Source organism: Telopea speciosissima, chromosome 3, assembly GCF_018873765.1.
Source record: "Telopea speciosissima isolate NSW1024214 ecotype Mountain lineage chromosome 3, Tspe_v1, whole genome shotgun sequence".
NCBI lineage: Eukaryota > Viridiplantae > Streptophyta > Magnoliopsida > Proteales > Proteaceae > Telopea > Telopea speciosissima.
In genome coordinates, this window is record NC_057918.1 from 44181984 (window position 1) to 44198645 (window position 16662).

Below are 16662 nucleotides of genomic sequence, written 5' to 3' on the forward strand. Positions count from 1 at the left end.
TAAAAGAGGAGGTATCTCACACCCTCAACCCATCTTGAATAATCTCTATTCATCTGTTTGCTCAGGAGATCTCACTTTGGCATCAGAGAGCCCTAGGCTGGAACCACACCGGTTCTCTCTGGTGACCCCCTGGTCCTTTTGCAGGTGACGGCACTCGCAGGACCGCTCGACGATTTCTTGACGCAACAGTGTGCAAACTCAAGCATGCTTTATATGGACTAAAACAGTCCCCTCGGGCCTGGTTCGGCAGATTTCATAGTGCTATGATCTCATTTGGCTACTCCCAGAGCAACGTTGACCATACTCTCTTTATTAAGCACATTGGGTCAAAGATCGCAGTTTTGTTATCTATGTCGATGACATAGTGGTAACTGTTGATGACACTGAGGAAATAACACGCCTCAAGGCGTATCTTGGTGGAGAATTTGAGATCAAAGACCTGGGACAGTTGCGATACTTCCTAGGCATTGAAGTGGCTCACTCTACCAAGGGCGTATTTCTCTTTTAGCGAAAATACGTTTTGGATATTCTAACTGAGACTGGCATGTTGGGATGTAGACCAGCTGATACACCAGTTGAAGCAAATGTTTGTTTATCTAGTCAAACAGGTGAACCTGTGGACAAAGGACAATACCAACGTCTGGTGGGAAAATTGATCTATTTATCCCACACACGACCTGATATCACCTTTGCTGTTACCATGGTCAGCCAGTTTATGCATGACCCATACTCCTCTCATTGGGAAGCCGTTATTCGGATACTCCGATACTTGAAGGCAGCTCCAGGTAAAGGAGTCCTTTTCTCGCCTCATTCTCATCTTCGAATTGAGGCCTTTATCGATTCACAATTGGCCAGTTCTCCTGACGACAGATGCTCTACATCTGGTTATTGTACATTGGTTGGAGGTAACTTGGTCACATGGCGCAGCAAGAAGCAGACTGTGGTTGCCCGATCAAGTGCTGAAGCCGAATTTCGTGCCATGTCTCATGGCATCTGCGAGCTGATGTGGATTAAAGGCCTATTACAGGATTTGGCTATCGATGTACCTTTGCCTATGATGTTATATTGTGACAACAAGTCAGCCATTAGCATTGCCCATTACCCTGTTCAGCATGATTGCACAAAGCATGTGGATCGACAGGCACTTTATCAAAGAGAAGTTAGAAGGGGGGCTAATTTGTACTCCCTTTGTAAAATCTGAAGAACAGTTGGCTGATGTGTTTACAAATGGGTTAAGTAGTAAACTTTTTTGTCCTCTATCTCCAACTTGAGGGGGAGTGTTGTAATTGGGGTTTAAAGGGTAGAATTGTCCATATGGGTATTTCTGTCCTGTAACCTTTTTAGATGTTCCACTCATTATAAATAAAGATCAACTGTGTCTCATATGACACAAGTCTTATTTTCCCAAATCATCAATATCATTCATATTCTATAAATAAATAGGAAATTGAGAATATGACAACTAAACTGAAACTGAGTTCTTTCGTATAATTATAATTTGGGAAAGAGAATGCTTCCTGGGTGCGTGCGGTGTGCTGACCCTCGCCCAGACACAGTGGTGCCCAAAATTACCACCACACCCCCATGGAAAGGTGGAAAATCCTTGGGATGCAGCGATCATTTTGCGCACCCCTGTGTCTGGGCACAGGGGCAGTGCACTGCACACGCCCATGTAGCGTTCTTTCTCCCTTACAATATTCTTTGGTTTTTATACGAATCTTAACCTTTTGATTTGGAGACTTTAAGTACATGTTATCTATGTATTTAGCTATGTAACATAGTAGTTATCCAAAGAGCACATATGGGAGTTACCATGTGGGCTGGATTTTAATTTCTTAATACTTATGTAAGGTATCCACATTGGATGGGTCTCTTTTTGTGTTGAAGAAGACAATTGAATCAAGGAAAGGGGAGAAGAATTTGAGTTTGTCTCATCTTCTTTGAGTAGGAGAGAACAGAGAGTTTGGGCTCCTCAGAGTCCAGCGGAGAGTTTGGATTCCTCTGAATTGAATCTCATGGCTCTAATCTGCAGGTCCGTATCAATTTGTCTCAGAGTCCACCAACCTTCCAGAGGGTAGGAAATCTTCAACATGATTCATGATATTCAAGCCAGAAATTTAGCTTTATTTGATGAAATCATTAAGAAGATGCTTGCATTAGATGAGAAAGTCAACTCCTTGGTTGAGCTGAACAAATCCAAGGAAGATGTGGTAGCCAATGCAATTGTGTAACCACCAATTGAAACAGCAACTGTAGCGCAGCCAGAGCAACCTAGTAGGAAAAGAAGAGGAAACCAATCAATGCAGATCTGCTTCCCTCAAGAGAGGCATTGCTAAAGCCTCCAAAACTAGGAAAATATTTGGAACCAATAAGTACGAGACCTAGAAGGGATAATGTGATCTAATTCTGAGACAGTGAAATCCAGCGACAAACTAGAACATTAGGATCGCAGGATAGAGAAAATAGAACTAGAATTGAGAGAAAAACTGTAGCTTCAGATAGGCAAGTCGGACTGGTCTAAAATATTAGTCGATGGTTTTGTTCTGCTGGTGGAATAGAACTGCAAAATTTTACAGAATTCTGATAGCAGAATGGCGATCTGCTAAGAAGTCATAGTGCTAGTAGGAAAACTAATGGTAGAACTAGAATAGCAATATTGACCAGTATTCTTTAAGAATCAGAACTAGAATTTCAGAGAGAACTAGATTAGAAACTATTATGTGAAATTTGAAGTAAAACAAGCCAGTTACTATAGAGATATTGAATAGTGTAATCCGAAAATTGATCTTGAACAGGGGTACCACAGATTAGAATAAGTAATAATGAAGGAGGAGAAGAAGAATAGTAGAAGAAAATAGATAGCACCTGATTTGCAGTATAATTCAGAACTATTATTCAAATTATGTTTGTATACTCTTGAAAAAACTTCAATTCTATTATTCAATTCATGATGGGGGTGTATTGCATATATAAAGAACTTTTGAATTTTCTAAACTGACTCATAAACGGACTCCTAATCATCCTCTTATACTGACGTGACTTAATAGACCCAAAACCTAACTCTTAAAAGTTATTTAGTAACGTAATCTAATTCAAACGCTTACATACTACTCTCGCGTTCTGGCTTTCCCCCAATTCATAGGCTTATAATTAAGATCCGATACAACAGATCACCTATAAACAAAAGTCCATAAATCCATAGAATTTATTCATGGCCCAAAATCTGGTGTACCTAAGCCCAATTGGGCAGTCTTGACTGCATCAATTCCCCTGATGTTGAGAAAAACGCGTCCTTGAGTTTTTGTAGTATCTTAATACCAGAACCACTTGATCAGCACCGTCAAACACTTGCTTTGACTTGATGGCGATCCTGCGATTTTCATAAAAATTAGCAATAGTTGGTGATCTCAGCTCCACAGTTTTTGGAGGAAGAATAAATTCAACAGCTGCAGTCTCTTCAGATTCTTGAAATCTTTTCTTGAATCTCATCAATCTCTATAGGAGCATTGTTTACTTATTCAACTTGAATCTCGTAAATTCTTTGGAATTGATGGAGAGTCATTATCATAGGCAACAAGGTCTTTTTTGATTTCCTCTTTTCATTTAGCATGTTTTGCTTCAATTTTCCTTTTTCCCTCTTGCAGCCGATTCGTACTTTCCGCCAAGTAGTTTTGTAACTCTTCCACCAAGTCGATCACCATCTATCTGTTGCTTATCCATAAAGATAGAGGAACTGGGATTTGGTTATAAGAACAAAATAATTTGATTTATCAAGCCAGAAAAATAGTGAGAAACTAGAACAGCATGATCGCAAGGTAGAGAGCAAAACTAGAATTAATGAAATTTCTGTAGCTTCAGATAGGCAAGTCAGACTGGTCTAAAATTTCAGTCGATGGGTCTGTTTTGCTTGTGGAATAGACCTGTAGAATTCTGATAACAGGATAGTGATCTGCAGAGAGGTCCTAGTGCTACTAGGAAAACTAATAGTACAATTAGAACAGAAATATTGACTAGTATTCTTTAAGAATCTCTACCATAATTTTAGAAAGAACAAGATTAGAAACTAGTATGTGAAATTTGAAGTAAAACAAACCAGTGGCTAGAGAGATATTGAAGAGTGGAATCTAAAAATTGATCTAAAACGGTGGTGTAACATAATAGAATAAGTAGTAATGAGGAGGAGAAGCAAAATAGTGGAAGAGAAGAGATAGCACCTGATTTGCAGAATAATTCAGAACTAGAACAAAACGAACAGAAGAAGAAGAAAATAGTAGGCCGGAACAAGAGACTTCACCCACGTTTGCAAAGCTCAACAGCTCAAAAACTCTTCAAAAAACTTTCCTATCATCCAATCATGCTTAACTGATGGGAGTGTATTAAGAATATAAAGACCTTTTGAAATTTTTAGACTGATCCATAAAATGACTCCTAATCAAGGGTCAAGAACTCGGTTTCGGTACTGGTTTTGCCCAGCCCAGCCAAAATTCGAGTTGGTGTAATTTTTTTGTTTTTTGAACTCTAAGGCTAGTTTCGGTGGGTTTTAGACCTAGTTTGGGCCTGAAATTTGGTACTCAGCCTATTTTAGGCCATTTAAACACAATGACACTATCAGATTTTGCAAAAACAAAATCCAAATAGGAGTTTCACTTCGGACCCTAGGTTGGTAGGCGACAACGTACTAAAATACCCTACTCTACACATAATTTAGTAATAGAAAGCAATCAAAGCATTCAATTAATGTAAAACAACTTAAATAAGCATTAGAAATGTAAAGTAGGGTATTTTACATCAATCTTAACATATATGATATACCTCTATCCTTCCAAGTCATGTTTCCGACGCTAGTAAGGCTCAGAATATGCCACGTAGGATTCCCATGCCATAGTGTTGCTGAAGAAATGGGTGTAGTCTACCACACAGCCTAGATACCACTGTCGAAAATCCTCAAAAATCAGCTCACAAGCACACTTCTCTGTGGAGTTCACTGAGACAGTTGAGCTCCTGCGAGATCTTGACTGTCTCGGTCGAGATATGTACATTATAAAGGTTGGTTTGGACCAGATCTAGGTTCAACTGAGATCTCAACTCAACCGAGTTGGGGTAATATTTCATTACCACTTAATGAGATCAATGAGAATACCTTGAACAGGTTTCCCTATATACCTGTCAGAAGATGGATAGCAGACCCTTACAACTGTGCATCTCACAGCCTGATGTATGACTTGGATCCCAGGTAATCTCTCTCCTCCCCAAACAATGGGACCCACCTACTTGAAAAGTGTGTTAAATCTCCTATTAGGCATCTGGGGACAATACCCTGACTTGGGGTCAAACCCTGTGCAAGCCCCATTGAATTTCAGCTTGCTAGAATTCTCTGGGCGATGGCACTGGGCGATGCAGCAAGGCCGAGAGACACCGCCCAGTGACTGATTTTGAATAGTTTAATGGATTTTATTTATGGAGACCACCCAATATGAACATGGGCACCCTCCACTGATAGAGGGGAGTCTGAGGGACCACCTCATGACCTCAGTTCACTGTGGACCCCACCAGTGAGCCCAGAATCAGTTCAAAAACTAATTTTTAAAAAGGGACTTAGTGACCAAACAGACCTTAGTTGGTCTTGGTCTATAAATAGGGGAGGCTTAGGACTCATTTAGAGATTTCAGCTCTAGGAGAATCCGTAGGAGAGAAAGGAGAGAAAGAAGAAAGAAAGAAAAAGAAGGAGAAGAAGGAAGAAGGAAGGAAGAAGAAGGACTGCTGCCACCCCCATCCCTCCTGCATCCGAGCCCTCTCTCAGGGTATTTCAAGTATAAAACACCCTTATATGCTGTTGTTCCCTATCCCTTCCTTGCTTTCACTGTGTTTATGCTCCCTGGGCAGCCCAGAATTGCTAGGGCTTGCCCAGTAATGGTCCAAATCTACCATGCAGACCTTGTGCATGGAAGATCTGGAATTTTTATGTAATTTGAGCATTTAGTTATGCTGTTCTTATGGCCGAAACTTGGCTGTGCCCACCTACACTGCCAGATGGCCCTATTGATCTGTGATTTGGAACCCTGGGTACAAGCAAGGGCTGCAGAGACCAAACCCTAGGTGATTGCAGCCTTGAACCCTTATTATTCATGCATTTCCAGCCCTGCATGTGGCTGAAACCAGCTCCCAAGCCTGGCCAAAACCCTATGACACTATTCATCTAGACTGCTTGGGTAGCTTTGGCAGCCTGATGGTGGATCTGATGGATGATCCAATTGGACCATTGGGTAGGCCTTCTCAGGGGCTACCTGATCCCCCAAACATGCAGAGGATCAAGTATAAGCCTAGCCTGAAAAGCCCAGCCTTGGGAACTCAGCCCAACATCGATTTGCAGCCTTTGGTCGATGCAGACATCGCCCAGAGCCAACGCCTAGTGAAGGGAAATTGGCTGGATTGATGGACAGACTTGGGGGATCTCACCCTTTGACCCCTGGACATTATGGGAAGGCTGGAAAATTACCAAAAAGCCCTTCCTCACATCTGTCCTTATATGGAAATGTTTTGGAACCCTAGTGGGCCCCGCAGGTAAAGGAAGCCCTGCTGTGCTAGGTCCTACAGCACAGACAAGCTGTGGACAGCACTGTAAGCATATTCTGACCTAGGGTTAGGTAGAACCATTGAAATGACTATTTTACCCTTTGTGCCACTAACACTGGTTGAGGCACCGGGATAAGAGCCTAAGGCCCAGTGCAAGGCCTAGTGATTCCAAGTGTAACCAACTAAACCCTGGGTCAACCCAGTAAGTTTAGGGTAACCCTAGGACTTCCAGTGACAGATTGATAACTTAACATAACAACTTTTGATTTACATTTAGGACCTGATTCCGTGCTCGAGGTCAACGACCAGACAACTGCTGGAATTGAGATTGTGACTGAATACCTAGAGCCAAGTGCAGGTGAGTGAATAATTCTATCATATGTGTAAATGTAATTATGATCTGATGCCGGCTAATAAGAATTGAATATAAATGCTGTGTTATTTACTTTTGTTCAAACTACCCAAATCATTGCATAATGACTGTCTGATGATCAACACTGTGAATTCTTCTATGATGATTGTGAATGTTAGACTAGATGCCGTAGTCGGCTTGGAAATGAGACCCGTGGTAGCCCGTAGTATGGGATGCGGTTGACACCACCTGACTCATACGATGCCATATAGACATGGGGCTAGAGCTTCATCACCCGTGCTACGCACCCTTGCCAACAGGGGTTAAGGTGTTGGATGCTTGTGGGGGCGACTATCAGAAAAAGAGAAAAGAGAAAAAGAAATAAATAGAACACCGGAATGGTGCATGAATGTATAGAACACCAGAATGGTGCACATGGGCTTTAAGCCACAAAAGAAAAGAAAAGAAAGAAATGGATTGTCCCAAGGGTTAATCACAGAGGGTTGGTTGGGCTGACCTTGGTGAATGAATGCGGGAGCTGACTGGTCCTCTCCGACAACTCAATGGGTGTATCGCGGGAAGGGGTTAGAAGCCCGCACTAGGGATACATGTATTGGGGATTGTAGTAGCACAGACCCGACTTAGTTGTATTGCTAGGTGGCTAATAATTAAACTGGACTTGCATATCATGTAGGACCATATGAATTGTGAATTGTGATTGTATGTGCATGCATGATTGATGTTATTTGCTCATGAGCTCAGTGGGGCTCACACTCTATTATGCAATGTTTTTCTTAGATGATTTTGCAGGTGGATGACGCTGTGGCATGGTGGGTCATTTCGAGGAGGAGACTTTTGGTTGTTACGATGATATTGGTGTGGACCCCGACGGAGGTCATACCGATCCTGCGCACATTTTCAGTGGTTGTTGATGAAGACCATTGAAGTGTGTTTGTGACAGCTTTTTGACTTGGGGACTCCTTTTGGGTTATTTGGAGTTATCCCCGTTCTGACTTGGTTGTTGTAGTTTATTTTTCTTTTTTCCTTTTTGGGGTTGAGTATGCTCGCTCTGTACATGTCTTTGTATGTAGTACTGCATTTATCAGCTTTGCTTCCTTGTTTTCTTTGTGTGTGGGTTGATGGGAAATGTAAAATTTTTATATGTATATATTATCACTGTTTCCCCGTATCGCTATGCTTCCTTTTATTATTGAACTGTAGTTTATCTGCTGCACTCTGATCTTGCCTATGGTAAAGAGATGGTTGTGGTTCCATGATCGTAAGCAGTGCTTCTAGATCCGTGGGATTTGGCGGATTGCTGTTATGCAATTCGGGTCACCTACCCAATCCTCCTAGGGGGTGGTTTGGGGTGTGACAAAAGATTCATCTTTCTTCTTTCTCCCATGATCGATCCAACAAAGACCTAATGTCTCTGTCGATTATAAGACTGATGCCGATTTTGACCAAACCCAAAAATAACCAAGAAAAGAAAAAAAAAATAAAAAATGAATTAAACCTTCAATGGACCTTGAAATTATTCAATTCCATCAATTATCTATTCCAATCAAAACCCAAATCTAGAGGCAAAAAAAAACTGCTCTGATACCAAATGTAGGTCGGAGGATAATCCTAGGGACCGTACTAGATGCGAAAAATAAATATTATGGTCTACCTCCTCTTGGACCGTAATAACCTGTCATGACTAGATGTTGGGAATGCTCTAAGCCTCTTGGAGTCTCCCACTCTTTAAAGTCTATCTCTTTCTTTATTTTTCTCTCAAGTCTTGCCTTCTCAATGGAACGAGACAAGTGTTTAAATAGAAAGAGGGACTTAAGAGTTTACCTCATATGTAACACCTCCAACTCCTCCCATTATGGATGAGGATGTAGTTAAATGACTTCATTACTAGACTAATTAAAGCAATTAGTAAGTGGAAGTTTACATAATTTCATTGTTTACTTAATGAAAATATTAAGTGGAAGTTTACATGACTTCACCTTGCTTAATGAAAACATTAAGATGAAGATTAATTATGCCAATGTGGCAATTATATGCCACATCAGCCAACACATTGGTCATACAAAGCCATCACAAATATTAGAAACCGAATTTGATTTACTGATATAACTTGCAAACATATTTGGACTCGTTCCAAATCAAATTTGAAGAGGTTGATCTTCGAACTATGAACTTCACACATTAGCACAATAGGTTGATAAATCCTCTTAAACCCTATCTCATGTTCGAGCTTAGGACAACAACTATGTATTGCTTCTTCACCCTCTAATCCATCGTTAGAGAACTCAAGAAAAATATAGTACACAAATAAGGTTCCTCTCTTATTATTTTCTTTTTCCCTCTCTCTCAAGTTGGTGTCTCTTTCTCTTTTCTCCTATTTTCTCTCCTTCTTCCTCTCACTTGGGCACTCATCTTTCTTCTATTTTCTCTCTCAACCACGTAAATATAAAAAATAAGTGATTTCCCGTATCTAGAGAATTCTGTACCTTTGAGTTGATTTTAAGAATCAAAATTAGTTAGAATAAAACTTAATTCTAAGGAATGTTTATGGGTACGGAGAAAGTCCCATATATTTTTAGAACGTGTCTTTTAAGACACCTAATCCATTCAGACTTGGGACGATCAGACCATATAGAAGTAACTTCTAATTTCAGTTACCTATATTTCTTTAGAATCAGGTAAGATTTGAAAGTAAATAACATAAATAGATTTTCTATTGCATTACTTAACTCAGCTGATCGATCTTTCCTTATTTTACCGTTGAATCTTCATCCAAAACTCCTTAAATTTTTTAATAAGTCATCGACTAACTACTGGCGGAAATAACCATCTGATGTTGCTGAAACAACGCCTCTACTACTGACCGAATTCATTATCTAAATAAGTGGCAGAAACTTCATATAAGTCTTGCTGGCTAAGATACTATTTCTATCCAAAGTGCTCATGAGCTGGACAATAGCTCAACTAAACTTTTGCCCAACTCCATGACCAAACCTGTTGGTCTAAACCCAAGAGCTACTGAATTTATATCTTACTATAGCTTATTTAGTAACCCAATTTTGGTGACTTAACAACTACACTTGGTTTAAATATATCCATTAACCATTTACAATTGAAAAATAATTGGTTTGGCCCATGGACTTGATTCACACTGAACCATACTAGTGGTCCCAAAGCGACACTGAGAGGGGGTGAATCAATGTCTTCTAAAATTTCAATCTCAACTTGCTCCCTGGCGTCACAGTTATTCAACCACACAACCACATAAACTTATTCATACACACAATCCTGTGAAACACATTGCCTCTCAACCACAAGCACACACACAGCCTTATGGCAAGGTCTACCTAGTGTGCACATTCATCCTATTGAAAAGGCACTCCAATATATTCTTGCATCCACACAACCATATAACACTAGATGTAACGTGAAGGTGTGTTTTCGCGAAAAAAAACAATAACTGTAAAGGTGTTACAATGCCGACCTATAGATAACAACAATTGTCAAGGAGCTACAAGCCTTCTTTGTCCAGCGCCCACTGGACACCCAGATACAAATGCCAATGGGATTATAAGAATGTCCTAATTTACAAGCTCGAATAAATACAAGTCCCACTCCAATACATCACTGATATTCACATAATCATTTTCACAAACATCTAACCTTTTATGAAATATAATAACAAGGATTTTTTTAACTTGTTACCTATGTCGTTGGATAACCTCCGGAGATGATGTAGACTGGAAATCTCCAACCACTAATGCTCTCCTCTTTCTCTTCCTTTCCTATTCTTCACAAACTCTTGTGATATTTCTTGAAGGCACTTCACAAAATCTCTACAAGAAGGTTTGAAGTCATTAAATGAACATGAAGTGAAGAATCTAGGGTACCTCCCAAATCTCTCTCTCTCTCTCTCTCCCTCCTTCTTATGTTTTCTCCACTTCTCTCCTTGAGGTGGCTCTCTCCTCACGTTTCTCTCTTTGTGTACTTAGAATAGTTAGGGACTAAGGCTCTAAGGACTCATTAAATAGTAAGAAACCTAAGTTTGAAATTCTTCCTTGGTTGAACCACCCAATTCGATAATCTTTTGCGCATCGTCGGTAAAACAGTCATATCTCCCTCATCCGATATCAGAATGACTTGAGATTTATGCCAACTGAAAGAGAATTAAAATCTCTACATGTTTTATGCTTCAAGGTACTCCAGAATCTACCATTAATCCACTTAGAAATTACCTTAAAATCACATCAAATGTAGAACAATAATTTTGGAAATTCTATGGAACAGATAATTTTCTAGCCATATCTCCCTCATAAAAATCTCGATTGATCTGATTCCAAAGCCAGTTGAAAGAGGACTTGAAGGACTACAATCTTTATTTTTTTAGATTTTACAAATTCCAAGTGAAAAACTCTCATAAAGTGACATTTTGTGCAAAAATAGGATTTTGGGCACCATGAGCGACAATTGCAATCGAGATCATACCTTCCTTGTTTGAACTCGGATTGGTACTATTCTTGAACCGTTGCAAAGCTGGCTTATAGGGATAGAGTCTTTTAGTTTTGAACTTCAATTGATTCTCCATTGAAGACATTTCAAAACTCTCATGAACGTCATGCTCATTACCAAAATTACATTCTAACCCAGCTGAAAACTCCCTCCTACAGTTGCTCATCCATCCATGATGATTGCAACATCTCTATAGCTTCTGTAGTCTGCCAGCCATGCTGGCCAATCCTCAAGTCATCTCATTAACACTTTTTGTTACCACTGCTCTAACATTGTCTGTTGCTGCCCACTGTATTGTATACTCGACACAACCATCTCACTGACATTGTTGACATAGCATGTTGACAAGAATGACAACACACCTGTTGGTGTGCCCAACACATTCAAAAATAGAATCTCTACTGGTTCAATTTCCAAATTTTAGCACAGCGACTATATAGGAATATGAAATCTATGACTATATCTACAAGATTATGAGCAAATACTGATCATTGTTCTTTTAACAAGCATTTTCACTATAACTAAGATAAGAATAGACTTGATAAACTAAAATTAGATTCATGGGGAATGCATACTTGTATAATTCCCAAATAGACAGTTTAAATTTAAGAGTGATCATATATTACTTGTGTAATGCCCCAAATCCGGGTTAAGGATATGGTGCAGGCCCTCACGGACCGCCGTTAAATAACGATGAATCTATGAACTGCTATATGCGGAACTACAAACATGTATCAGAGACATCAAAATATTGGAGCAAAAACATAATAAACATCTCATAAACTGTGAACTCTAGCATCAGCCACATCATACTGTATCATCTGTTACATCACCTTGTAACATACTATTAATTTCATCTCATGACATAATCAAAACTATATCTTGCACCAAAATGTATCTATAACTAAAAGTGTCTCTGTTCTATGGTTTCTCTCTCTCTCTCTGATCAACTAGTCGGAGAATATATCATACTTCCCCCTAGTCTTCCTCACGCACTCTGCACACTTGCACTCCACGTGCACTGCTCTGTAAAAAGAATCACATATGTGGGCTGAGCTAACTAGCCCCGTGAGAAAGAACATAGGTCATATCATGTTCATGAATATAAAACAAACATGTTATACTGGTAAATCATGTTGTACTGGCAATCATGCTGTACTGGTACTCATGCTATGAACATGCTACTATGATAACTATAAAATTGAAATATGATTTCTGCTCATATAACATCATTGCATTTAAACAATGCACTATATACTTTATTTTTACTTAACTTGTCTTTTACTTTATTTTTTAAATCTGACCAATTGTCTCATAGTGACTTGCCACTCTGTAACTCATATATCTGAGTCTTATGTCTCACTATTAGTAGTACCATTACGTATTGCCGTCATACTCTGATAGATATCTCCAGTGTACTATTACGTATCGTTGTCGCACACTGAAGACTTGTCTCACTCGTGCTGTTACGTATCACAGTTGCACGCTCCAGCATACCCTTACGTATCACCATCATATGCTGGAAGGGAGACCTATCTGTGCCTCATCCAATAACCCCTAGTGGAAAGGATTGATAGTCACGGGATCTTATTGTTTTGTTCTTTACTTTGTTTTCTATTCTCGAACCACTAGAATTCCTTTGCTATTCTTTACTTTACTTTACTCGAGCACTGGTGCTCCTTTACGCACTTTGCTATACTTTACTCAAGCATTGATGCTCCTTAATTGTTCTTTACCAACCTCCACTTCTAGTTCACAATACTTGTAACAACCTCAGGATGGATAGGACATTGATAGAACCCCTACTATCCCTAAATGGACATTGAGGGACCCTATACTATCCCTCTTTTTCCTGTTGTTGGAACAAACATTTGCAACCTTCAATTTCAGTTCGATTATGTATCTTAATATTACTTATCATGCCACACTAAGCTTTTAATCATAAAACCATCCGTTTTCATTTCTATAAAACAGTAGAATCATAGGGGTAATGATAAAGTAATCAGTACTGGGAAAACATGCAAGATATGAATAGGATTCCCCTCACCTATCTGTGTATCTGTCAACAACTGTACTCTCTCTCTCTACTACACTTTAATAGTGTAACTGGGTACTCCTCTGTCACCGGTGGATGAATCTGGATCCCTTTTTAAGGTTTGAAACCTTAACTTTATCTCAAATCTTCGATGTTCTCAACGCAAATGATGATCCTACGTTGTTTGTAAATTGATTTTACGGTGAATCGACGCTGAAATCACTTCTCCCTAAGTTTACCTTCTTTTCATCTTTTCTCTCTGGTTTTCTAGCTCTTTGGAATGAACCAAATGAGCCCAAAAACACACTAAATAGGGCTGGTTCAAGTTCTACCAGTTGCTGCCTGCAGTAGGTTTTTCACAGTTTCTGGCCGGTATTTTGACCATGATTTTCTAGTCCTATATCCGTTTGACTCACATATTATATGGTAAAGTAGATAACTCAATTATCTACATTACTCGTGTTTTGGGATTTCCCAAAATACGACCCTAAGATCCTCAAAAGTTCCCGTAAAAGTCAACTTTTGACTAAAAGTGTTAAATTTCTATTCTTTGCTCTTTATTATAGGACACCCGTAAGGTGCACACTCACTGTAGGGCCTTTCTAACTTTACTAAATACTAGTAAATAATTAAAATAATCAAGTTTACAATTCCTATATTGGGCTAATTTGCATTAGATTCTGTCAAAACGTACCCACTTACGCCTGTTAATCAATAAAACTCAATATTATATAATTTTCTTGGGACAAGGTATTACAACTTGCATCAACATACCTTAGATGCATACCCTCATTAGGGTTTCTTTCTAAAAAATTGGGATATTACACTACGACTAGTACAGATCAATCTGTCGTAAATATATTTACACAGATAAAAGAGAATTGTTAGTAGTTGAGGGGAAATATCCAAATACATGGCTAAGTGTTTTTTCAATAATCCATATTTATAGCAATGAAATACTATTGTTCCAGAGGGAATCTTATACTTATATTTTTATTTTATTTTAAATAAAAATCCTAATAAAATTACTAATAAATAGAAATACTGAATTTTTATTTAAATATATTCTTTCCATGGCCACTCCTGCTTACATTTACTTTTTTGAGTATTTTCTCCATCTAACATATTTTTTCAGACAAATATATCTCACAGCTCGCCCTGCTTGATATTGTGAGTGAGCTATTCCACGATCTCTGTGTACAAATTATTGCATGGATGATGTAACCATTTGCTTACATAATAAAGAAGAGGAAGTTGTTAGAATACACATATCTCAATTATCCCCATGTATCCTCCATTTGCTTCGACCATTATGAAGATGAAATGGAGTAGATACACGTATCCAAATTCCCACCACATATTCTTTGTTTGTGTAGACCATAAAGCGTATCCGATAGATATATCTCATTTCCCACCACATATCCTCTGTTTCGCTTCAATATGGAGGTAATTCGTCATACTTATATCCATTTTCTAGTGTATCCTTTATCCAAATTATAAAGAACATCCATTTATTATTGCCCTATATATAGTTCAACTTATGTCATCCAGAAATTCTTATAATGTAAGGATCTTTCGTTTATGACCCTTGAATACAATATTCATCTACATACAACATGGATTCCTTCTCCATTCTATGTGCCTCTTCGATCAGCATTAAAACATCGTAACATATATAGGTACTGGAAGCGAGTTATTTCGACCACAACGTATTTCTCCCTTTCGTATCGTTTGTTTAGTTTCTCTTCATACTTTGGCAAAATGTCACGATATGCCATTTTAGTTACCTAGATAGTTGTAGCTGCTCAAATAAATTATGGAACAGATTGAAGAGGTTACAAATAAGAAAAAAATCAAAATGTGGTTACATGCATTTGCAGAACTACTGACAAAAAATATCAATAATATGAATAAGAGTAAAGGAGAGGAGAGCAGACTTGAGATGTTACGACATATACGTGTGTAAATGAATATTGAAACGGAATCTTAATAAAATAAGCAATACGCCAGTACAATGGCGATGTACTGAAGAAACTAGTGTTTATGAGATAGGTTTTTTTTTCTCATCTCTAACCTTTATGTATACGTACAGCTTGACTCATCTTGGAAAGGTTAAATGATGCAATTATACATGTGAGATCATGGTTATGTACAATGCATGTACATCTGAGTCGACGACTCGAGATCCTTTCCCCATGTTGGTACCCTCCCCTTGAATCTTAATATGCATAAAAACGGTCTACCAATGAGTAGCCTACACGTGATAGAACCAAAGCTGAAAGCTGAGATACAACTATCATGATCCTTCGTGTCTCAGACTCTCCACTGCCATTCAGGGTAGGACCCACAAGGAAAACTTTCCTTTTTTCGACTTCAACTAGGTATCAGACTCTCCACTGCCATTCAGGGTAGGACCCACAAGGAAAACTTTCCTTTTTTCGACTTCAACTAGGTATCAGACTCCACCAACCGCCTCTCCTATAAATAGGAAGGTAAGGCCTGAGGTGAACATAATCAATCACACTCACAATAAATACCTGTTACGCTAGTGCACTTCCAATTCCCAGCTCATACTACTGTTGCTTGGAGTTTTAACTTAAGCATCCGAGAGTTCACCTCAGAATGCACTCCGATCCTCTCTGTTGCTCATTTCTTGATCTGTGGTGTACAAGTCTCCCCTCAGCATGACATTTCAGATTCCAATAGCAACAAATCTCACACCGTCAATATGGTAATGGACTCACCTATGGAGTTTAGAACTTCGGACCCACAACCCAAGTCAGGTGTCTGATCAAGTGGGATGGTACATACTACATATCTGCCTAAACTTATTACAAAACACTAGATCATTAAAGACGGAGATGTGACACAGTCAACTTTGTCAACTGATACGGATCCAAGTGCGGACAATCCACCGGGATGATAATCCGAACTCACAGTAGAGACTTATGAGTATAAATTCTAGAACTACAAAGCCATGTCTTCATTGGAAAATTCCAGAAATGAAAAGATGCCATGATGTTTGTGTGAACCCTCCTATAAAATACCAACCCATTCGCACCACTATGAAAGGTTAGGCGAAATTTGGTTTTTTCATAATCCTAAATGCAATAAAGCTATTTCTGCATAATCCAAATCGAGACCCACCCACAAACATGATCCCCCAATGTCCTTT

The 16662-nt window shown here is 38.9% G+C and overlaps 1 protein-coding gene across 1 annotated transcript in view; it reads left to right on the top strand.

Annotated features, from left to right (window-relative positions):
- Positions 1-544: 544 nt before the first annotated feature.
- LOC122655209 (secreted RxLR effector protein 161-like) overlaps positions 545-16662 on the top strand; it is a 49656-nt gene continuing 33538 nt past the window's right edge. The window contains exon 1 of the mRNA XM_043849422.1: positions 545-1077. Within this exon, the coding sequence (XP_043705357.1) occupies positions 545-1077 (533 nt within the window). The remainder of the gene's footprint in view (positions 1078-16662) is intronic.